The sequence below is a fragment of the Pseudopipra pipra genome, chromosome 1, assembly GCF_036250125.1.
Source record: "Pseudopipra pipra isolate bDixPip1 chromosome 1, bDixPip1.hap1, whole genome shotgun sequence".
Taxonomy (NCBI): Eukaryota; Metazoa; Chordata; class Aves; order Passeriformes; family Pipridae; genus Pseudopipra; species Pseudopipra pipra.
In genome coordinates, this window is record NC_087549.1 from 50,653,815 (window position 1) to 50,679,184 (window position 25,370).

General features: G+C 39.9%; 1 protein-coding gene across 29 annotated transcripts in view; it reads right to left on the reverse strand.

Annotated features, from left to right (window-relative positions):
• Positions 1-25,370, reverse strand: part of EPB41L3 (erythrocyte membrane protein band 4.1 like 3) — a 141,621-nt gene that overhangs the window by 23,531 nt on the left and 92,720 nt on the right. For 22 of the 29 annotated variants that reach the window (XM_064656282.1, XM_064656235.1, XM_064656227.1 and 19 more), the window contains exons 4-12: positions 18,895-18,999; positions 16,604-16,646; positions 13,384-13,459; positions 11,594-11,812; positions 11,191-11,278; positions 7,530-7,682; positions 5,330-5,427; positions 3,816-3,991; positions 1,508-1,728 (exon numbers count right to left, since the gene is read on the reverse strand). In XM_064656282.1, coding sequence (XP_064512352.1) covers positions 1,508-1,728; positions 3,816-3,991; positions 5,330-5,427; positions 7,530-7,682; positions 11,191-11,278; positions 11,594-11,812; positions 13,384-13,459; positions 16,604-16,646; positions 18,895-18,999 — 1,179 coding nt within the window. The remainder of the gene's footprint in view (positions 1-1,507; positions 1,729-3,815; positions 3,992-5,329; positions 5,428-7,529; positions 7,683-11,190; positions 11,279-11,593; positions 11,813-13,383; positions 13,460-16,603; positions 16,647-18,894; positions 19,000-25,370) is intronic. The other 7 variants (XM_064656448.1, XM_064656247.1, XM_064656307.1 and 4 more) reach the window with 1 other exon arrangement.

A 25,370-nucleotide genomic window follows, 5' to 3' on the forward strand; every position in this document is an offset into this window, starting at 1 on the left:
AAAGGCAAAATGTCTTAATGGAAAAGTTGAAAACCTACCTATACAATTCATATACCCTTACACAGGAATTTGATTTCAAGCTTGTTTTGTGTTTCTTGAAGCCCTATTCTCTTTACGATGAACGACAAAGCTGTTGGCAGGTCGGTGTGGAAGCAGGACTGAGATCTCTATAGGCTTACAGAACTGAAGCTCTACTAATGGCTGGTTTAAACAGAACCCACCTCTTGAGTGGGGTGTAAAAATTAATAATTTCTGCATAATTAAGTTCCATCAAAATAGTCTCTTAAAATACCTTTGACTATTTCTAGCTATATAAGGATTGACTGAAATTTACAAACATTTGGAACAAAACTCGCTTCTATTGGACGTTTCCTGCATATTTGATTTTCATCAATGTTTCCCCATGCAGAAACTAATAGAGTTCCAAGAAGACCCCAGCTAAATTTTGTAGAGATTATCTTTTTAATGCTACAATTACAGCATACACTTTCAAAAGAAAATCTTTTCTCATTTGCAATTTTCAGTAATTCAATTTGTTTCTGATTTTTGGTACCACAATTGCAACTCTTTTTGAGAACTTGATCCTTTACTTATGTAACTCATTGTGGCCTCATATGATAAAGCTAGAAGTTCAGATTTTAACATTTGCATGCGTGGGTATAAAGGTTTTTCTTCCTAAATGATGAGGGTAAACCTTATTTGTTTAGCAAGTGCATTACACAGTACACTTTTTGAATGTGATTGTACTGTATTTCTCTTCACTGTCAATCTCTAGTGACTGTTTTCTCTGTCCTCCTGTTTGATGTACCCCATATTAAAAACTGATTAGACATTATGCACAACCATGTGCGTATGTGTATGTGGTGGTGGTGGGATTGGAGATGATGAGCTGTGACTCAAGTTTAACAACTAAGAAGAGAACCATCAATGAAAACTGCTTTCTTCAATACAAAACTTCAAACGAGGGAAGCAAATGCTTTTGTAAGCCAGGAAAAGAAACCTTATATTAAAGCAGATTAATACCCAGAACTTAATAGAGAAAAAAATGCCCATTGAAATTCATGCAAGGAAACAGAGTGCTATGGCAAGTATAAGAGAAAAATACAATAGTTTAAAGCACAGAGCTACATACAAGAATGCAGAACTGTTTTGTTGCCTTGTCAAAATATAAAAAACATTATGGCCATACTAAAGTCAAAATACAACGGAAGACCAAAGGAGCAAACATGCACTACCAGGCTACTTTTGGGAGCTCTTGAATACTATGTAAAAAACACCGGGTTGACTGTTAAACAGATTTTAAAAAGCAGTCCAAGGCAGGAACTAATTTTTACAACATCCTATGAAAACTGAAAGGACTACAGAAACACTGATTTAAGACGTATATACACAGTATATTTCTTTTCACGGAACTTGTTTTATCTCCTCCCTCCCTCCCTAAAAATTCTGTGTTTCTCCAAGCACTCTCCAGGCAGCTCTGTTGAATACAAAACCCTGAAAACTCTACCTTGGTGTCATGACGTATTGCTGAAATTGGGGTGACTTCCTCTGCTCTCTTCTTTTTGCCCTCTTCATCATCTTTCTCCTCTTCTGTCTTTTTCTCTGGAGTCACAGTGGTTATCAAGTTGGTCTGAGAGATGCCCTTTGTTGTGGCGTACTGGCCAGTACCAACCTCTGCAGCAGACACAGAATCCTTCATGTACATTTCATGGTTTTCATTCACTGATGCTAAAAGCAAATATTTAAAGAGGGAAAGTCTGAAATAGCTTTTGCTGAGAAGCTGCATAAAATTAAAAAAGCTGGTTTAGAAAAACATTTGAGATAATGCTGAAAACACAAATATGTCATGTTTCAGAAAACCAGAAGCATTTAAATAAATCATTTACTTGAAATAAAGCTCGTAGCTTTTATATGCATAAACAGATTTTATGGATGTGTATACACACATTACTGTAGCTAATGTGTGCATTACACAGTTGTTAAATGTTAGCAAGCCATTTAAAGTACTACTGTAGTAAAACACTAGAAAAAAAATTCAATGCATTGCCACAGTTATCAGGCAGGAAACATAAGGAGAACCGGCTATGACATCAGCCATGGGGGTGGAAGAGATGTTTTTTTTTAAATCTGTCAGAATATAACAATGCAGATCAAATGCACAGTTAGTAAGGTGCTGCATTATAGAAAATGACAATATTCATGTAACACAGGCATAATACCTGAGAAAAAATGAAATGTGATCCTTGTATTACTGAGTACTAAAGTCTGCCAGTTAGGTGAGCTCATTATCCTAAAAAATTCTGAGAAGCGATATCATTCAATTCAGTGGACCGAACCAGAATATTTTAGGATGCAAGTCTTCAATAATTCAGCAAACTTAGATATATATAAATAATTTTGAAATAAATGTACATTTATACATAGAATGTAATAAAAACTTCAACAGACCCTGCTCTTGAATATTGTGTAACTAATTTCTAAGCCAATAAGATTATTCAAATTTATGAAGTTCCTTGCATCTGTAACAAATGACAGCCTGGATCACAGTATAATCACAGTGCAGAAGGTTACAGCCACATCTGCATCATAGTAACGATGCTGGTAAAGAAACCATAAGCATTGATTAAAAAAACACCTCTTTCCCCCATTTGCATGTAGGCCAATTAACATCACAAAATCCCTGCAGAGTCTAACAAATGCTGGGAAAAGCATTTCAGGTATCTTGTCTCTTGGGAATGCGCTTAGGAGGTGGGAGAAAGCAAAGGGAGTAGAGGGAGACATCTTGCTTAGATGTTACAAACAAAATAACGCAGAAGGATAATTTCTGCTTTGAAACACATGCACAGCAATCAGGTCACCAGTTGCTTGGTAACGAGCAAGAAGCGCATCAGTATTAGAAGATTCCAAAATAATTAATGACAAGCAGCACCTTTAGGGGGAGAGAAAAAGGTTTGTCACTCGTACTTTTAAATCAAAGCTTCTCTCCCTCCCCACCACCAACTATAGTCATTGCAATTTGTGATATTCTGAAGGAGAATTCACCTTTTTTTCAATCTGTAATGATTCTGAATTTAGTCTCGGTCTTTTTTCTAAAAAAATAAGTTGCAAAACTACAACCCCTTTTTACTCAACAGCTGATAACAGTAACAGCTGATGGAAGTAGCTGATACTCTGAATCAGATGTTGATTTAACCTAAGCAAGCAGTAGAACCTTGACCTCCACAAACCAAGGATAAAGAGAGAAAGGACATGCTTTTAAGCTGCGTGTGTTACTCTGTCTCATACCTTCAAAAGTAATGTACAAAAAAAGTCTTTTAGAGCTCATCCGACTAGGACATGAGGTAATTGGAAGCAAGTGTTACTACTCAAGAGAAATAATTAATTTCTGAATTGTATCAAGCTTAAGTCAAAACCTCCATAGGAAAAAAGATAGATTCAACCAAAACCCAAAGAGTCACGCATGCAAACCCAGAAAAAGTGTTGATGCCTGAATTTCTTGGGCAGACAGGTCCAGTCATCCTGTTGCTCCCTAAAGCAGGGAAATGGTCTACAGGTGTGAGACGAAGGAGAGAAGCTCTGTGATGAGTGGGCTCCCAAGGACATCCTCTAGGGAAACACTTTGTAAGGACTACAGCAGTACATTTAGCATGGAATTTCTCTGCATCCTCCCCTACCCCTGCACTGAACACACAGGTACTCACAGCCTCTACTCAGCTGAAGCTCAAGGAGATGATACGACAAGAGGTTCATATTTAACCTAGAGCAGTGACCACTGTAACAATAGCTTTTGACAAAGTCAGCTGAGAGGACCTTACCACCATCTAGGCTGCGAGACATGGTGTAACGTTTACTAGAAGACCGCTCAAAGTAAGGTGCAGGACGGTCTATGAGGGCACTGGCTCTTCTCGTCTGGGCCTGCGTCCGACCGCTGTAGCGAAACTTGGAGCCCAGCGTAAGGAACTTCTTTGGAGGCGCTTCAGGCAGCAGGAGCCTAAAACACACCAAGCAGTACACCTGTTACTCCCCCTCCTCCAAAATCAGTCCACTCTTTCTGCAGAGGAGAGAAGACGACTGCTGGGTATCACTCTCCATCGTAACCTGTGCCTCACCGGTCTGCAGCTAAAAGGGAATCAAAGGATTGCCCCTCATACAGCATGACAAAACCATTTAGCTAATGCATTTGAAGATTTGAGTTCTTCCTAATAGTCAAGAATCACTCAGCTCCTTCCTGCTTGAAAATCAGATTTATTATCTTCTAATCACCAAAACTAAATACAAGGTGTTCCTTGTACCAGGAACCCTCATTGTGCTGAAATACTTTTACTTCAAATTTAACATGGTGCTGCTATGCTGAGGATAGGGCCAGAACAGATTTCCAGTGAATGCCAGGCAGTATTCATTCACAGGGTTGCAGACATTTTTCAGGTTAGAGCTCTCCCACCCTCTGTATTTTGGCCACGGGAGCTGGTTGAAGAAGCCATTCTCCTGTTACGGAGTTTATGCTTCAGACAACGATTTTTCATTCAAAAGCAGAAAATACACCAAAAATGCACACCATATCTCTTTAGATCTTTTGCTGCTAAGACTGCATTTCATACGAACATACAGACAGCCTGAACCAACAGTTTTAGGAAAGGAGACAAATTCTTCAGTCCTCCCAAACATCCGCCAGAGGGGGTTTTTAAGCACCAAACACCCTTTCAAGTTGCTGAAAATCTCACTCTTTTGAGTTTCCTTTGTTAAGTATCTCTGATGACTATCTTAGCACAAACTGATTACAGCATTTATTCCACTATCCCAAACTTTCCTTGGGTCTTCTTAGAAGTCAAAAAATAGCTGCAAAATTCCACAGTAATCCAAAAATTACAGCTATGGATTGGGTATTTTAGGTGACTAAAAAATAAACTACCTACTACTGTCTGTAGTTTCATATGTAATTAAATAAAAATATCCTTTTTCTTTTTAGATTCTTACCCACATCCCCCAGCAATCTTCCATGTAAGTTGTTCTCCCTATGCAAGTTTATGTGCAGAAGAGCAGCAGTCCTTCATCCTTTTAATTATAGTCGCTGATAATACCACGGCACAGATAAAGCAAAATGATTAATTAGGACCATATGGTGATTTTTAAGCAGTATCTTTCTAAAATAGTATGAATAATTTGGGAGAAACATTTCAAATTTTGAAGAAGCAACAACCTTCCCTTGTCTGCTCAGAGGTACCTCATGATCAAAAAGACAATTTGATTCAAAAGGTTTTGTCTCTGCTGACAAAATTGATCTTTTCTGTTGCGTTTTATATCACACCTTTAGGAAAAGAAATCAACATACCTGAAAAATGTATGGTGTTCAACACACACTTTCCATAAGCGCTTTGCAGCACGATGATTTGGCAACTTAAACCCAATAGTGCTTTCAAACTGCTCAAACTAGGTAGGAAAAAAGAATAAGTACGTTTTTGATGCTGTGCATCTATTTTTAGACAGTGTACACAGGTTCATCTTCATTTCCTCTGTCTGTATCATCTCATTGCAAGGGTGAACATATATGCTCATGTATATAACCACATATATTCTACAGATTACTGTCTGGGAAAGAAGCTGAGTGATAATAAATGGCAACTTTTGAGGATCATTTTTGTAGGAAAACACTGGTAATGAGCAGGAGGTTTTTTATAGTGACAGTGATGTCTTATACCCCACAGTAACAAAGAGATCAGTTAAGACTTGGAAGACTTCTGAGAAAAACATCACTAAGTTTTTTAACCCTGTTGATTTAATTTCACCAGTTTAAACTACAGTGGGAAGCCTGGTAATATCTGGAGGGGAGCAATAGTCCCTAGGGACTGATTTGGCCTCACATAGCCTTAGACTAAGGAGATTTATAGTAAAAGAACTACAGTTAGTAAATCACAGTGGTTATAGCTAATTTATCTGCTGAGGAGGATGAGGCAAAGATAGGTAATTGAAAAGAGTTGTCTGGGGATACTAAGACACCTTTTTAGATTGTGCTGCAAATTTATATATTTCAGATGCAGAAGCTGTTCCAGCTACAACTACTGCAACATGATGATGGCTACATGCAGATAGCTGAGTAGGTGCAACAGAGTTGCTGTGATGGTGGAAAGGTAGGCAGAAGGGCGCTTGTAAGGAAGCCTGGTTCCCTATGGAAGCTGATAGAGAAACAAGGCAGGAAACAGCAAAATAATAAAGATGACACATGGGATGGTGAATCACATTATCATCAAATGTAATTTGGAAAGAGGCTGCATTGATTATTTTATATATGGAACTATGACCTGGTCACAGGACACTATATACTAAGGCCAGCAGAGCATTGGTGGTGGAGAACTTCAGTGCAGGCGCTGGGAAAATCAGTGGCTGTTCATTTGGTTTTTTTAAATCAGACTCAAGACTGGGAATTTGGTTACTAAAACTGTGTCTGCTGATAGGCAGGAGATGTAGTTTTGTGGATTTTAGTTTAGGACTCTAAAAGAGGCTGAGATTCAGGGGTGGAGGACCTCAGCAGATTTCCCAGGTCAATGATGAATCATTGGCTCAGGACCCCTGTCTGCCACGCTGCATTAAGGGATAAATGCCAACCTTCATCTAGGTGATTTCTGTCCTGGTATACAGCCCCACACTCTAAAAGGATATGGGGTTTTCATCTATCACAGATCAATTATTGTGAATAATTTGTGAAGCATTTAAAATGGAAATACTCCTTCACCTGTAATGATCCTGAATTTCTCCTGGGATTTTTCCTAAAAGTAATCATCTTATAGGCCAGGTTGGATGGCGCTTTGAACAACCTGGTCTAGTGGAAGGTGTCCTGCCCACGGCAGGGTGGTTGGAACTAGATGATCGTTAAGGTCCCTTCCAACCCAAACCATTCCATGATTCTATGATTTCTGGGTGAGCGCATGCTCGGCCCGTGAGGTCGGTATTTGCTACGCATCCGGCTGAGCCACGAGAGGGCACTCGCTGTACGAGGTTTCACATCCCCTTCTCCAGAGCCAGAAGACAGGCTCCGGTGGGCCTGGGAGGGCTAATGTGTTGAGGTTACCAAAAATGCTGAATGACGGATGCTTGACTCTGTTTTACCAGTCTCTAGATCTCTGCTCCCACTCTGAGTGTACTGGTCTGATATGTTTATGAAGTTTGGTATGGCCTGTCTACATCTCTTGGTAAGATAAATAGATGCCAATTTAATATACAACATGACAGAGTATAACAAGCTCTCCATGAATAAGAAAGATGTTACAGGGATGAGCTTTTTACATGCAGATGGCCATATTTATTCTTTATGTTAGTTCATGGATGTAAACATAAAAATACCAAAGAAGTTTTTTTTAACCAGTATTTTAAAGAAAGTATGTACCTTATCTTTCCTAAGAAAATCAGCATAAATTAAAAAAATATAAATGGAGAGGAACGTTCAAGGCTTGTAAGACATGAAAAATCAACAAATCGATGAGAACTCAGTTCTTTTCAAGAGGTTCATTCACTAAAGAGTATCAGGATGCCCTTACCTCCCCTGGTCGGATTTTTATGTAGAAGTTGTTCCTCTTGTAGGAAATTTTCAGAACCTTTGGCCAGGCAAATCTATTTATTCTGAGTCTGTCTCGATATATTAAAAGTCCACTTGCACAGACTCCTAGCATGATTTCCACTCCTTCGGAATCCTGGAAAAGCAAGCAATGCACTTTGTTGAGTACTCCTATCCTTGCATCCTACAGCACTACAGATTCCTGTATCCTGTGTTTCTATCTGAGCTATGTCTTTTTAATGCATCAGCTGTAGTGACCTGATTTCTGAGTGCTACCCTACTCACTGAATGCATTCATGCAAGTAATAGTAAGGTTGGGCAGGGTGAAACAAACTGAGGGCTGCCAATGTTTCCTTATATTTTAGAAAGACTCCAAAAACAGGAGGGAAATGTTGGATGTTATTAAAAGAATTGTGTCAGCCATATATCAAAATGTTATTAGCATAATAAAAAAGGGTTATTAGCATAAATACCAGATTGAAAGTAAGTAGGACAGCATAAAAATTTACGTCTCCTGGTATCACTCATCTCCATGACTAAATCTGGTAAATCCCTAGAAAGGATTTTCTTCTGTAGTTTGCTCATCTTGGCTTTAGTAGGTTTGCTAGTTTCTTTAACACTGTTGTGTGTATGCTCAGTAATTTCACTTTGAAATGCCCAGTGGGCAGAAAGTTGGGCATTTGGACCAGAAAAGATTCTTTTTTAGAAGTGTGGGGCTGTGCCTATGCTATAACCTACATTTGACAGGGAAGATGTAGGTCAAACACATTAGTACTACAGAAGGTTTGTCCACAATCTTATTAGAATATACCCATAAATATGTATTTTTAAAATAAGAAATATACATTTCTCTTTCCTCTAGAACTCTTCAAATAGTCTAAACCAAATCTTCACTGGTTTCTATCACTGTTGTTTTTATTTTGCTAAGTACTAGCAGTGCTGGAGAAAACAAAAATCCACCTTAAAGCACTGACTGCACTAAAGCACTTGAATTATTTTAAAACAACTTGAAGTCACAAAAACCTGACAGCAGAAGCTATGAAGATGTCAGTCTATGATAATCATGAAATGAATTCATAACTTTCATCTGGTTTTCACAACCAGCCATCTTTTAAGCACATGATGAAAATCTGATTACATTTTAAAATGAACACAAAGGTACGCGTGGTCAGTCATGATGAAAAGACTATGGCACAGCTTGAAATAATAATAGAAAAAAAAAGTTTAAAAATCACAACATAGAAATAGTGCCACAAAGTCACTCCAGTGTTAGAGAATACACCAACAGAGGATAAGTGTTCCAACAATGATAGTATCATAACCTAAAACCAGTTTTTTTCTATATAAAGCTCTTGTGTGATATTACTGTCAAGTACTGCAGAAGAGACAAAGTTAATTTTTTTCAGTACTTCGGTTTCAGTTTCCTAAGCAAAGAGTAACGCCAAAATACAGTGACCAGATTCTAAAAAAGAAAGTCTCATTGCCAGTAATCCCACTGCCTGGTGAATGCCAGAAATGCCTGTGTGCCCATACATGGCACATAGCTGCAGGTGCAAGGGGTTCCTTCTTTTGATACGCTTTCTCAAAAACTTTTTGAGAAATGCCTTCCTCCCTTTTCCACACCTTCACCACGGATCTACATCTGTTCAAACCTTCTCTTACTTGTCGGTGTCAGAGACTGGTTTTCAATGTGATACTACAGGTAAAATGAAACTGAGTAAAAGAATTTGTTTTTTTTTTCTGGAGAGATGTGGTTACATGGAACAGAAAACTGTTAGCTGTGACATCTGAGGCATGAAATGCTGAGCTGCACATCCCTGCAGCTCCACATACAAACTGGGGGCTACCTCAGAATGGTGTTAGCCCAGAGGATAAATCTGTCTATTTTAACATATTTTTTATCACAGTCTTGCACTGGATAACTGAGAACTAGTTTTAACAGCAGCTGGTGAGTCCAGCATCTGTCTAACACCTAATATATTGGCACAGCCTTAATGAATTGACATTTACATGAAGACATTTGCCACAGCGTGACTTCCAAAAGGCATCCACAGAGATGCTTGTCCCCTAGCCTGACACCACCAGATCTCGCTGGCACTCCTAATTAAAACTAAACATGACTTCTCATGCAGTCTACCTTTTCCACCTCCAGCTCAGTTTCCAGGATTACTGTTGGATTTCCAGACACAATTTGGTTACCACTGTAGCTTTTTTAAATTAAGAGAATCACTTTAGAGAGAGATTGGCTTGTCTACCTACTTCTCTTGCTCTGAGTCTTTCCATTTAAAAAAAAAAAAAAGAATAGGAAACCAGGATACTAGGGGTTTTTTTTCAGAAAAGAATAAATAAAATGGTTATCTTAGAATATCCTATCTTAAACTTCACAGCCTTTCTCCAATATTCTGTAAATAATACTTAATGCTATGTTATTTTCAGTAACAAAGCCTGAACAGGAAATATTTAGAACAGAAATCCACTTTGTTGTTGGTTTATGGGTATCTTTGTATTGGAAAAAAGCTAACAAGTGACAGTTGCCTATCCATTTCTCTCTGCTCTGAGTGTGCCTCAAGATTTTGTGCCTATCTGCAAGACACAGGGAAGGCAGTAGACTGCTGCCCATTGAGCTGTACTCAGATTTTTCATTTTCATTGAAGGCAATAAACAAAACACAAAAGATTGCCTTGAATTCTCTAACATACATGCACAGCTCCTATGAAATGCCCCAGGGACACAGTTGCAGGCTCTTTCAAGATCCGAGCTGCAAATTTATCTCAGTTCTTGAAAGGATCTGCTGCAGTGCAAAAACAGGCTCACAATAATTTGACCTTTACAGAAAATGCAGTGCTCTCCACAGGGCAGAATTCTTTGGTTCAATACTCATTTGCCAAGGATGCTTGCTAACCTCAAAAATGTTAAAATCCAGTAGTCTTACTTTGAAGAGTGAAAAAAAAATAGTAATTATTTATTTGAGAAAAAAAACCAACCCAAACCCAAAAGTCAGACAACCAACACAAGGCTAGTAGCTGGCTCTCTCAAGCCACAATAAGAATGACCACGTTTTATTCATAACTTAACCTGCTGATGATTAGAGAATCTACTTGATCATGGGAGAATGTTTCCAGAAGAATTACTGCCCTTCCTGTCAACTGCGATGACCACACTTCAGAAGAGAGACAAGATGCTGTCTCCCCATTACCATCAATCTGATTAGGTTTCCAGCCCAGCTAAATAATTGTTTGTAAGTTCTCTGCAGCATTAGAAATTATCTGCTTATCTAGTTAAGATAACATAGTTGGCCTTATTAAATTGAAAAATGTAGCTGAATGAAATGACAACTGATCACTCTCTAGACAGCTTCTAATATCCTTCCTCATTACTACATCCATTCAATATTTTCCCCAAGGATTTGGTTGTTTAATCAACATGGAAGTTGATGTGCTTTGAATCTACAGGCTAAATTATGTTACAGTACAAGATATATTTATGCTTATCCCATGAGTCACCTTTCCTCATGCTGACACATGATTTATCCCAAAAAAACTCCCATCTCAAAAATACAAGAAAGAATAAATCAGGGAGTCCATGCAGATTAAAGTACCATGCCACAGGAGAAATGTGACCCATGAAAGAACCGAAGTACCTACCTTGGCATGATGGAGATCTACTCCATACATTGATAGTTTTTTGGCATTCTCCAGGAAATGCATCTCAGCTTCTGCAGGTGTCATTCCCCTGAGGAAATGCAACCAGTTCTAGCATAAATGTTAAGGAAATAAATCCAAAACAAAATCCAGCAGCTGGAAAACATTTTCAGCCTGTCAGAAGTACAGCCATACCCCTTAGGCAGCTGGGTACCTACCAGAGCCAAAGATCTGGTGCAGACCCTGTTAACTTTCACATTGCAAAGCTCTTCTCTATCCAAAGACACAGAGAGGAGTCTTATCCGAAAAATATTAAGTATACAGCAGCAGATTTTAATATCTCCTGATGCACCAGGATGGTACCTGAAGAAGCAGGCTAGAGCTCACATTGCTGCCCTCTGCGTACCTGTGGCTCTTGTGCAGCTCAATCACTTTGTCCTCCAGCTCTTTAGTGTGATTCGGGGCAAAGCGAAATTCGCTGATGTAGTCGCTGCCGTATTCATCCGGGTCGTAGTCACCGAGCTCCGACTGCACAGTGTAAGAGCCCAGCAGGGCCAGTGTGACGAATGAGCAGGGCAGCCGACCCGACACAATGTCATCTCTCAGCTGCAAGCAGAGGTAGTACCTGCAACAGAGCACCAAGGCGGCTCAGACAGTGCTCCTCCACCTTTGCCCTCAGAGAAGCACCACTCGAGCGCTGTCAAGAGGTCTCAGTTCTGCTAGTAGTTTGCAGACAGTTCCCAAGCCCATAGTTTTTCATGTATTTACAAGGATAATAATAATTTTGTAAAAAAAAAAAAAATCCCAAACAACCAAAAGAACTTCAAAATCAAAACACCAAGATTTTGCCTAATTTATCAGTAGCAACACCTAATTTACCGTTATACAGTAGCATGGTGATCTCTTAATAAAATAGGTTATTACTTTGTTTAGTGACATAAATGGAGAAATACCCATTAAACATACTAGATTTCTATCACAAATCACTAAGATATAAATCTACCTGATAATTCTTTTCTTTAAGAAAATAATTAAATTATAATTATATAAAAATATAATTATAATTATATTTTTCTTTAAAAATAATTAAAAACCTCATATACTGTTCATTAATGTGCAGCTGACCTCTAAGTCATTCAAAAAACATAAGCTGTCTCTTTAGCAAACTGTTGTGCTTTCTCAAAAATTCATTTAAACAGTGAATGCTGCTAAAAACACAGAGATAAGCAGTGCAAGCGATCACTAGATAGAGGAAAACAGAAAATAATGTGGAGAACACTGGTTTGGTGGCAAAGGCAGAGTTACCGGGGGAAATTTGAGAGTGACAAGAGGAAAAAAGCAATCCTTTCCTTTTGAAGTCCTCTGTTCAAATGTGAACTCTTGGCATACTATTTCTGCACAGTACCCACCACAGGGAACCTCTGATCTAGGCCAAAGGCTTTGTGCTGCCTTAAAAGCAACAAGCAACTCCATAAAGCATTAAAGGTTAAACATATCCACAGGTTTCAAAATGTTGAAACAGGCTAGAGAACAATTAGCTGATGGCACAAAACTTCTCATGGCTCAAAGCTTTTGTGCCTTACACCAAGGAGGAAATCAGGTGAGGGTTCTTTTGGTTGCAGTTGCAATCTGAATACAAAAACAGAGAGCAGAGGTGTAGATTGCAGAGCTAATCGACTTGGAGAGCAGGGAGCAGCCATTCATTACCATCGGATTCTCTATTCCATGCACATCAATTGCTTACTTTGTCAAATGACACGCAAAATTTACACACATGCTTATTCTTATCCATTCCGGTTTCAGCTGGGGTTTGGGAATCAGTATGGTGCTTAAACCACAGCATCATCTCACTTCTTTTCTTTCACAGATATGATTTTACATACAATAATAACTCGTTACTACTGGCAAAAATGGGTATCAGGCATCTTTGTGAAAATTAAAATCAACTCCCAGGAATATGTGCATTGAAAAAGCTGGGGTTTAGAATTAAATTAAACAAAAGTCTTCATAGTTCCAAAGATAGACACTGTTCATACTGTCATTTCTGCCAAAGCCTTGCATATTTTCCATAAGCTCATATGAGAAAGAAAGGCAATGAGAACATAAAACATTCCTTTTCTTGGATAATTACAGTGTAAGTGCTACTAGGAACAGCTTTTAAGCCCCTCCTAGAAAGGTATTTAATGTTTAAAATACCTGGTAATATCTTCAGATAGCTGGGCAGGATCTGGAGGGTAGAATTTCACATTAAATGCAAACTGCCAAGCACCACCTGGAAAAAAACGTAGATTGACTGAAAGTACACTGTAAGTGCAAACAAAGATGCTCATGCTGACTTAAAAATATCCCAGCCAAGCAATTAATAAGAACAGGATTTAGTATCTTTTTCCCACACTTCACACTGAAGACACTGTATTAGATCAGATTTTACAGCTCTTTTCTTATTTAGTAAGATTGCCACTGAAGCGAGGACTCTGAGGGAGCAGTAATTTATTACCAATATTAAAAAAACCCTCAGTCTGAAAACCAGGTTTATTGAAAATAACCGCCTGAAAACACAGTCTATATAAGCTTTAAAAAACAATAACCCAAATCAGAGGTACTGAAAACACCACAAGTCAAGAGTACGAATGGGTTCTGGGGCAGGGTTATGTGCCAAGGTCTAGCTGCCCAAACCAGCTCACAACATCCTCTCAGAGTGCTGCCTCAGCACATAGCTCCTTTCTTCAGCAGACATAAATTGTGCAGACAAAGCTGCAAGGACAAACACAGAAAGCATGACCGAAAAAAGTACGTAGCACTAGGGAATTCTTCTTGACTTATTTCAGTAAGTTTAGGTGACCCATGTGATGGATACCGGTTTGTACCACCACAGTTGGTGAAATTATTTCTGGAGTGTTAGCTTTAAATGTTGTAAAGAAGGAATATCAAGATTTTAAAAAGAGTTGAACATGGTATGTAAATATAGAAGCTACTCTGAAAAAAGGGTCAGGTTACTCTAGTGCATGTCTTGAATGCAAATAAAAAGCAATAACAAAACCCCAAACCACAAGCAACAAGGTGCTTTTACAGTAACAAGACGTTTCACCAAGGCCTCTGTTCTGGGATATACCCCTCATATCTACTTCTGCCACATAAATTACAGATGCAAAGTAATGTCACTTCTCTATTCTGAAATGCACTGGTGTCAAAGGACAAATCTAACTAGAAATAAATATCCCTCTCGAAAAATCCATATTGGCCATGTAACAAGAAAGTGCTCAGGAACACCGTGAAAATCAAGACTTTTCCTTATAAACCTGACACAGGGTAGGGCTTTCCCATGATCTTCCATTCAGGGGCATGTTGTGCCTAGGTACCTCCTAAAGTGTATTGAAGGTTTGAAGGGGTTTGAAGGTATATCTGGTGCACTCTCTAGCAGGATAGCTTATATGCTGGACAGATCTACTCGCCCAGAAATACTGTATAGTTCTCCAAATTGGGTGTTTGGGAGCATTTATTTAGAGACAATAGGGAAATTTCATTCTATGCAAACCCCCATTCACTTTGATGATGCACACACCTGAGAACATAGGCTCGTATGTTCAAGGCCAGGTTGGATGGGGCATTGAGAAACCTGGTCTATGGCAGGGGTTCAAACTAAGATGATCCTTAAGGTCCCTTCCAACCCAAACTATTCTATGAGTGTGCAGGAAGAGTTTTGATGTTTATCATCAGGACTTCAGCTCCTTGTAAGACTTTTGGAGTCCTTGATTTTAGGAACTTTTCTGTTTTCTTGGGCCATAAAAGCTGGTAAAGGAAGATTTGGCTGGCAGCGAGGATGAGGCATGGTCCCACCTGGGAGTGGACCAGACCCAAGGTGGGAGTGCAGCCAGTGGGTGGCACCTGGTCCCACAACAGATGGAAGGGGTCCATAAACCTATTCCTTGGCACACATCAAATAAATCAAATCTATGATAAAGACTATCATATAGCACAGATGGTTAAGATACTACAGTAAGAGGCCTTCACCTCACACAGGGTTTTAAATAAAACCTAACGTTGTGCAAGTTAGTGGGTGCAAATGAAGAGTCACACACATGGCCCTTTCTCACCACTGGGATGAAATCCCTGTGGTCTGCAGTGTGGTACAAGTGGTGTACAACTCAACCAGGGTTTAGCAGGACTATATATATATATGTTTGGAAAGCATCATGGGTAACAGCACTACTTTTCACCATTGTCCTGTTCCAAAATTCTGGGGTGAATTGCACAAGCAAATTATTGCTGTCATCTTCCGCAAATACAACTGTCCACTGCCTCAAGTACAGGACAAGACTCTTCTGCCCTGGTTAATCTCCCGCTGTCACAACCTTTCATTGTCTATTTCATGGCTTGGGAACATATTAAATGCATTTCAAATCTGTGGTGCGGAGCTGAGCTGCTTTACTTGTACTGAGCAGTAGCATAACCTGATTCATCAAGGTCTAAAGCACCTTCCTCTCCAGATACATCTTCTCGTGAGATTTAGAAAAGGCAAATTTTCATCACTTTGTATTGCAGATCACTTACCTGTAATGAAAATACTACGAGAGGAAAGGTGAGGTTGTTCATAGTAAGTGGGGAAATTTTCCAGTGTAAATTAACCTTTTGAATCTTGGGGAGGGAAAGGATTCACTTGCCAGGCCTGGTCCAACAAATGTGAACTACCAGATATATTTGCTTGTAAAACCAAAAGTGTTAGAAGAAATAATTTACAACATGTGCAAAGAAAAAAAAAAACAAAAACAAAAAACTGAGCTTTCCTGCACACAGAAATCACGCACATAAAATATAGTCAAGTTTTAAAAGTGAGGGGAAGAAAAAAAAGGCAGGTCAAATTTTGAACCTAGCAGTCTCAACAAGGCTTTCCTTCGAGAGGTTTTTGAATTTCTAATGTAGCAGACATCTAGTTTTAACAACCAAGATTTTTAAAAGATTCATGTGAATCAGAAAATTGACTGTTTCTCTGTGAGTTGCATGGTCATTTTAGGAGCAAAGATCAAGCTTCTGAAATGCAGACAGGAAAGATATTTTAGGTAGAATGCTATCTTCGCATCAGTGAAATATTTCAGTACAAGGCATGAGTAGTGTTCCTGGATACGATATAAATATCAGTAACATAAGAAATAATTCATATACATGGCCTAGTCCCTAAGGTTACATTGCTTAATGTCAAACCTCGGGTTTTTGCATCTCTGCAAATGTCAAGTTGTTTTCAGCAATGCATGTTCATTTGTTACGAGCCTCAGTAACCACTCTCATTATGGGGTAAAATATCCAAAAGATGCAGGTAATTCTTTTGCCAAAGAGTTGGGACTGGATAAAAAGATGATTGTGAAATAAGCTTTTTTGCCACAGGGAGACATGTAAAAGGGGACAAGAATAACAAACTTACTTCGGATCTGCTTCTTGATTTCCTTGGCAGGGTCCAACCAATTCTGCAAAGAAAATGTTTCCTTTTTTCAATTTGAATTAGAAAACACAACAAACATTATTTTTAAAACAGTGCTATGAGTCGAAGCTAGAACACGCAAAGGTCTGCCACCCCTTTCTCCTTGGAGCAGCAGTAGGCTGGGATAACACTACCTTTCATGATGTGGCCCTGAGTAGAAGCAGGATTTTTATTAACCTTCCCAGACACTGAGGGGCTAAATGGTTTGAAATAAAAGAGTAAAAAAATAGAAACTGGTAAAGTGAATCCACAGAAATCTTTTTCCATAGTATCTTCTGGAAAAACTAAATTTCTAGAAGGTTGTTACAATTGGCTGCTTGGTTAATTTTTTTTCTCTAATCCTGGAAAGGCTGAAAAGTCTTGCTAGATGATAAGCAAGTGCAGAGGAGGACACTACCCCATTTGCAAACCAATGTGGGCATGAGGGGCTTTTCCAAGGAAACCAGAGGCAGAACCACAGCACCTTTGCCCCCATCCATACCATGCAAAGCCCAGTGACTATGCAAGATAAAAACCCTTCTGAGGAGATGGGGAATTATCACAGTGATGTGTTAGTACTCTGTGGACGCCAAGGAGCAGATGAAAATTCCTCTGGGTGAGGTACATAACAGCTTGGGGTCTCTTAGTGCCACTGCTGCCTTGACCTCTAACAGAATCAAATTTAAAATGCATAACAGCCCAGAACAAAGTTTGCCTCCCCTAGGAAAGTTTCACTTTCTCCAAAGAAAGAAAAACAAATGTATTGGAGAAACAAAAAAACACTAAAGAAATATCAAACAAGCAGAACACAACAATCCCTCCCCAACAAAAACAACCAGTTTGCAGCTGTCCAAACCTGGTCTGTGGTGCAAAACATGAGCCTGAAGAACTCCAGCTATTGCTGAGGACAAAAGCACACTATGTACCACAAAATTAAAGATGCATCAGCATTTCTGTTTACAAAGATGTCATGTGATGTGGGCACATATGTTGTCTGGTTGGAAGTTATGTAGCAGAGGATGGAGGTGAATTGCTAAGTACTTTGACATTAAAAATATATGTTCTTGATCAATACATGTGGTGGCAGGCACTTATTCTTTTAACTATTTAGTTCTGTAAAGTAAATGGTGACCTACAAATGTTTAGTGCTTCTAAACCAAGTGTTAATAATAAATCCATTCTTCTCTTTCCAGTACATGAAAGCACACCTATCTGGAAATGAACTCAGACATCTGCCTAGCTTTTATAAAAACTCAAAACTAAGCATATGTTAAAGTGTTATCTTGCACTGACATGGACAAAGTAAGTATCTGCTTAAGTGATTTTCTGAATCAGAAACAAAGAAGTCCATAAAGAAAGGGGGAAAGAGAGACAAAAAGACTGACTTTTTTTGTATCATATATAATTGAAACAAATGGAAGTCTAGAAAATACAACTGTTGCTCCCACAAGACACAAGCAGCTAAAAAAGTAGTAAGAGCTCCAGCTCCATCAGGAAGACCTTTCAGGCCACGTAAAGCAAAAACAGCTTCACCTGGTGAGCTCTGCTGGGCTACTGCATATATTGCTAAGAAGTTTTGCACTGTTTCAAAATATTTATCTTAAAATGCCAAAATCACACAGCATATTTTAAATTATCTTTGATACTCTCTCTTTCCCTGTAACAATATATATATACATATCACCTGCACACTAGATAATCTTTGACACAGCTTATTTCATACTGAAGTTGAGATGCAGACAAGCAGAATGTGATTCACTCTTGCTACCAACTGCTTCTGAAGACTAATGTCTTTAGTCAAAGCAACAATAATGCTAAGATAAAGAAAGTCAAGACTTGGAGCTTTACTTTATCTTAGCAGTTAGCAGGAGCAGTCAATCATCTCCTGCTTATCTGTGTCCCAACCACAGTATTATTAAGCCATATTTTAGTATCATATATTTAGCAGTGTATCTCTGAATGTCAATCTGACTTTCATCTATGGCAGTAAAGGAATAAATTATACTAGAAAGAGAACCAACTATATGATTAACTTCTTTCATGTCATAAACAGCCAAAACAGAGGGAAGCCAGGGAAACACAGGAGATGCTTTTATGAAGTAGAGTGAGTCACAAAAAACAATAGCTCAAACTATGTCTATGGAACCTGGCAAGGAAGATAAAACCAACTTCTGGATTGTTGCAACTGACTGGGGAGTCTCTCAGTGAGCTCTGGTGTTCGCAGGCCAAAGGTCAGCTGCAGCTCTGTGGGTTACCTTTTGGTTTTCTGTGTCTCTGTATGTTAGTCCAAAGTAGTCTTTTTCCAAAAGGTTCAGATGCTCACACACTTTGTCGAATAGCACTTGACCTCTGGAACGTTTCTGTAGGAAATTAACAGAAAACAAAACAAAAAACATTACGTTTGCAAAATAACATAATAAAGCATTAAAATAGCACCTCTTCTGTCAAATCAATAACTTCAAAATCATTCAATTCAATGCATCCATCTTTCTAACCTATTGACCTGGAGCTTCACAGGAAGCTGTTGAATGGGGCAAATTCTTTTTCCCTAAAAGCTCAAGTCTTCTTACAGAGTTAAAAGTAAGTCACACATGTCATGTTTCAAGTCTCAACAGAAGATCTCTCCTGTCTTTCAGAAACTGCAACTCCAAGGGCATGCTAAGGTCATATCTCTGCAAAACCAGAGCAATTCTTTGTGTGCAAACAGCAACAAACAGCAGCACAAAATATTCCAGCTCATGGATTATCAGAGCTGTGACTGCAGCGGGGTGCCAATCCACTGGAGATAAAACCAAACATGGAGATATACTTTTTGCTTCAGCAACAACGTGGACTGATTCCAGGACTCATTTTTGTCTAATATACACGGAAATGTGATTGCACCATCTACTGAAATCATGGAAAGAGCCTAGTATCTAACTGGGAATGCAGCTGGGTAAGAAAGCATCTTCCCATTGTCCCACTAACCCTCCTTACTGCTGACATGTTAGATGAGAAGATATCTGTCAACAGCCAGAGCCCTTAGCAGAAGCTTCGTAGTATCTCTCGTATTGGACAGTAAATATTCAGGTCATCCTGGTTCTCAGTGTTGTATGTGAAATTGAGAAAAAAAAAATCTCCAAAAGACCAAACACAGACAGAAATGTCCTTTTTATAAGCTACATGTTCCAACTTTGATATGTATTAATTATGATAATCAATTCAAAATTATTTGGGACACTGTTTCATTACTGCTTACTTCTGTAAGTGCAACTCAGCTAAAGGAAAAAAATCTCCCCGTTTTATTCCAAACACACGCATACATAAATATTTTAGTTGATGTTAGCACAGCATTTTCTTTATCTGTAGCATACACATGACTTGAAGCAGACTGGAAATACACCACTTGCTTCAAAGGCAATGCAGGCGGTTGAAACAGAAGATGAGAGAATGCTTCCCCCAAATTTACGCGCCTCTGCTGACAGAGTTGCAGCCAGACTGCGTTACCAGCCCAGCAGTCTTGGCCGGGAGAGGATAGTTCACAATCCAAGCTGACACAGCTATGCCAACAAACCCATGGAGCCCAATGCTGGCCTCAAACTATTTTAGAAGTGGTAAGCAAGCCAAGAGAAAAAAAAAGAAAAGAATTGAGGATTGCTGCCTAACACTCCGTGAAAACATTACAAGAGACAATGGAGGGAGTTGTGCAGCTTAATGTAATTTATGTTAAATTTGGTGTTCTGATGGTATATTGGAAAGGACACTGGGAAACATCCTTTACATTTTTATCAATGGGGAAGCTGATGCATGTGGCTGAGCCTAAAAAGTGTTCTCCAGCTGAGGAAAAAAAACAGGCCCAGAATTGCATTACGAGTGTATTGCTGTAGCTTCATTTACTGTGTCTTCCAGCATCATTTGAGCAAACAGCTTTATGGCCTTGTTCTACATGTCACATGCTTTCCACCCTGTAGTAGAAAGCATAAATATGCTCCAGCTCCTTTATAATGTCAAACAAATGTTTAGTTAATTCTTCACGCTCCAAACTTGGAAGTAGATAACAAGAGGTTGGTGGTTTTATACTTGATGCTCCATGTAGAAGAACAGGAGGATAAAAAAGATCTCACTACTGCTGTGTGGAGAGCAATGAACTCAGAATCTTCCAGCCAGAATAGACACATTTCTGCTATAAGCAAGCAATGCTGCATTTTGCCAAATTTCCTGCTTCTTTACTTCTTAACAAACTAAGTACTTATACTGAAAGGAGAGAAATAAGCAGGTTAGCTCTAGAGGACACCAGCTTTGAAAAATACTGTCTGCACCACTGCGCCATTTACATGTATTCAAATTGTGACACTTCAGTGCTCTCTTAATTTTAAGAGTCACTTAAGGCCAACACAGGAGCTGTTTTATCTGGCCAATCCATATAGCTACACAGATGTCTGCTTTGAGAAATACTAGCTAGCAGCTGTAAGGTAGGGTGTTTTAGCAGGGAACTACAGGAAACAGTTGTGCAGGGCTGTGTCGTAATAAAAACCAACCAACCAGAAAACGCCCAGCGCTCAGGATTTCTTGGCTATGGCAATCCCGAATAATTTGCATGGCAATATATCTCCGTCCTCCTCTTTCTCCTGTATGAAGATGCCCAAGCTGTACTCAGTCACTTTCTGCAAAATTCCTGCTGCATCAGGATATGGGAAAACACTGCTGGTGCTGCAAGAGCATATCAGAAATACCACATGTAACTGAGAGCCTTTCCTGGTTCCGGTGCTCTCTTCCCCATCAAAAGGTAGGAACTAGTGATAGCTGATAGAAAGCCTTACTAGGACCACTTCCCTTCCCACTATCCACAGAAACGCCCATCAGCATCCAGACAGATGAGCCTCTGACCGCTGTCCCAGGTCAGAGATGACCTGCAGGAGCAGGATTTAGACGACTCTGGTCATTTGAGGAGTGGGGGTTGCCTTGCAATGGAGCCACCCCTGCTGCTCTAATGAAAAAGCCAAAAGAAATCCTCATGCACCTGTATATTGGCAGCACTGCCACTTTGCACCCATGTGGTGTGAGCAGGCACACTCTGCTTCTAAACCACCATTGCACAGAAATACAGTGAAGGGAAGGTACTGCATAAATTCACGGGAAATTAAGAGGTTTAGTTAGGAATATATAATTAAAGAAACTGAACAGACCTCCTGTGCTCTTGCTAATTGCTTTTATTTTACTGTGTGCCCAAATAACCATGCCAAGAAAGACACGGGTATCATTGCTTTGGCAGGGACAGAGTGGAGGAGGAGAGAAAGGTCAGCTTAGAAATTCATACAGCTCCTCAATCTATCCTAAACCTTCGCTTTCTATCATTTTGAAATGACAAGTCTAAGACGATGAAAGATTGACAGTCTGCTGGTTACTGTGGATCATAAGTTAATCCCAAAAATGCCAATCAATTCTCAGCAGTCAAAAAAAAAAAAAAAAGAAGACTTCGAGCTATAAAATACTGGCCCTGTAAATGAAGAGCTTTTCTGAAAGGCAAATATTGCAAGAGTCTCCACTAAAAATACTCTTATATATTTTTCAGGCATGAATGGGATGAAATGAAATGTGCAGATGTGAAAAAAGACACTTTGCTTAAGCTCTGGCAAATCAAGAAAAGAGAAAATACAAAACATAGATTTAATGGTATAAATGAACACAAAGGTCTGGGAGCAAAAACTTTACGCTTTTCACAGTCTCATCCCTGCAGCTCTATAAAGGCCAGGGCTCTCTTGAAGCTGGAATGGGAATAAACAGCCTCCTGGTCAAGCTCCTAGTGAGAGGAGCCAGCAGCAGCAAACTTGGCAAGCCTGTGCCTGCCAGCAATTCCCATACACACACAAGGGAAAGGAGAAGTAGCCTCTCACCAGCTTCTCTTTGGTTTTGGAACTGAACTTCTCCCTCCCTCCAAGGCTGAAGGCCTCCCCTAGTTGTTTTCTCCAGAAACAGTTCATGCTCAAACCTTTCTACATCAGCTTCTTCAGCCCATATCCCTCCATTATACCCCCACCACCTTACAATCCCACCAGAACAAGATAACAATGAGGAGCTCAAAAATTAAGTACTTCTGTCTTAGCTTTTTCCGGATAACAAGATTATTATAAAGTCAATTATTCTCACTGGCAAACATTTGAGTAAAATATTCAGTATTTCTTTATGCAGAAAAAAAATATAAAAGTTTTCCTTTATTATGATTAAGCCCATAAGCTGTAACCTACTTATAATACACACACATTATTCAAGTGAAAACATTCAAGCCTTTGTTATTGATACATTGCAACTCCAGCCATAAAATACATACTGCATGTTAATCACAGAACCACAGATTGGCTGAGGTTGGTGGGCACCTCTGGGGATTGCCTAGTCCACCCGCCCTTCCACCTACAGCAGGTTGCTCAGGATTGTGTCCACTTGGGTTTTGAATATCTCCATGGATGGAGACTTCCAGCCTGTGTGGGAAATCTGTGCCAGTGTTTGACCATGATATGATATTTACTATGATGGTTTTTTTTTTTTTTCTTCCATTTAAATGAAAATTCCTATCTTTCACTTTGTGGCCCTTGCCTCTTGTCCTGGCAAATGGGTACCACTGAGCATACTTTGGCTCCATCTTCTTTACACCTCCCATCAGATATTGACAGACATCGCTAAGATCCCACCAGAGCCTTCTCTTCTCAAGGCAGAACAGTTCCAGCTCTCAGACTTTCCTCATGAAATAGATGCTCCAGGGCCTTCATAATATCTGTGGCCTTTTGCTGGACTCTGTCCAATATGTTCATGTCTGCCTTGTATGGGGAGTCCAGGTCCAGACTCAGCACTTCAGGAGCTGAGTAGACGGGAAGGATGACCTCCCTTGACCTTCTAGTAACGTTGCCCAGGATGGCACTGGCCTTTTGTGCTGCCAGGGCACATTGTTGACTTTTTTCAACCTTTTTGCCCATCGGGACCCTCAGGTAATAAAAAAACCTGTATTGCAGCAACCAAGCTACCAAACCCGTATGTTCTTGTACTGTGATAAGCAAAGGGGAAAATTACGTAGAAAATGAGCAACCAACAACTTAATACAAAGATGTGACACCAACTTTCTTGTCATACAGGTACTAGTAAGACCCCAGGAAATTCCTTTGGTATTTAGTAAGATACAGGGACGAGATCAGAAAGATTTCAAATGTTATGTGCTAGATGGTGCTTCCCAGACTGGAAGCCAGTTGTGCCAGAGGAAAATTTATCAGGATTCAGAACTGGCACCTCCAAGGGACAAATTTTATTTCTGTGCAAGCCTGTAGGCTTGGCTCCCCCATGCCAGCAGGCACCACCTCTCCAAAATGTCTCCTTTAAGCTGCTGTGGCTCCTGGTTTGGCCTGTCCTGAAACGCAACCATTTGCAGTCTTCCTGCAGGGCATTTTGGCACCCACTGATGATGCAGCCTGAGCCTCTCTTCTGCTGCACCTCACCCTGAATGACCCACTTTCGCTTGCTGGGGTAACCTCCAACCTACAGGACCAGCTGTTTTTGCCAGTTTTATTCCAGCAAAGAGGTGTCCATGCTGAGGATCTGTCACACTTGAGCTTCTTCCAGACAGAACCCAACCCTCTGTGTGACAGATTTCTCCTTGGAGGGGCAATGCCATGCTAGGACCGGCAGCTCAGGAGGGCCAAAGAGTCTCTGTTCTCAGAAGGTTTCAAGGCCTTGGCCAGGCAATGCCACAGCTGGCCTGACCCAGCACCAGCCATTGCCCTGCTCACGTCAGGGGCCTCCCCAGTCCCTTCAAACCGTGATACACAGCCATGACACTGGGATCCCTGTGCACCTCCACAGATTACCTTCCTCTCACTGATAGGGATACAGGAGGAGCCGAAGAGCAGCAAACAGCCCTCTCTGCTTTTTAGGAATGAAACTATTGCAGTCTCCAAAGCGATGCATTTAGGGGTGGCTCTACTTTGGCATTCGATACTGCAGTTTCATGTGGGTGCAGAATGTGGAGCAAGAGCTGCCTGCAGCATGGAATCAATTACAAGAGATCACATTCAGACCAAATTTTGCAGTGCTAGGGAAAACCTGAAGAGAGAAGAGACTTCTGCAACCAAACAGCTACAACAGGATTAATTTTTGCCACCAATAACCATCATCTCCACTGCACAGTAACTTCAAGGTCAGGGCACCCTGATGGACTGAAACTTTACCTCCCTTTCTGATTAGTCAAGGAGCACAGCAAGATGAACAAGTATCACAGCTGTGGACCTGGATTTTAAATGGAGTTTGCACGTATCTTTCTGCGCGAATACATATGCAAAAATGACATCGCCGCTTTCCTCGGAAAAGCTGCCAAGCTGCCAGCGAGCAGTGTCACACTAGCACTAGCCTGGCATCAAACTCCATGCAATTACTGTAATAACTCTAGTTGGGCATGATTGCTGGAAGAAGGACAAACAGATCTGTATCATGAAATCCCAGTAGGAATAATTGGACTCGAACTGATGTTGAGGTTATCTGGTTCACATTCCTAATTAGCATTTGCACTTTCCAATGAATCTTAACAATGCACTGTATAAATGTATGGGCTGGCTCTAGCCTTGCATGCTGTAATGTATTTTGGCATGTGGCTGTACTAACCTCTTCTTTTTCCCCTGTTCTTTCTGGTAGGGAACCATTAGTTAATTTTTTTCCTTTGCAATGTGCCTGATAAAAAAGATACCAACTGTGCCCAGACCACTGATTTTATTTC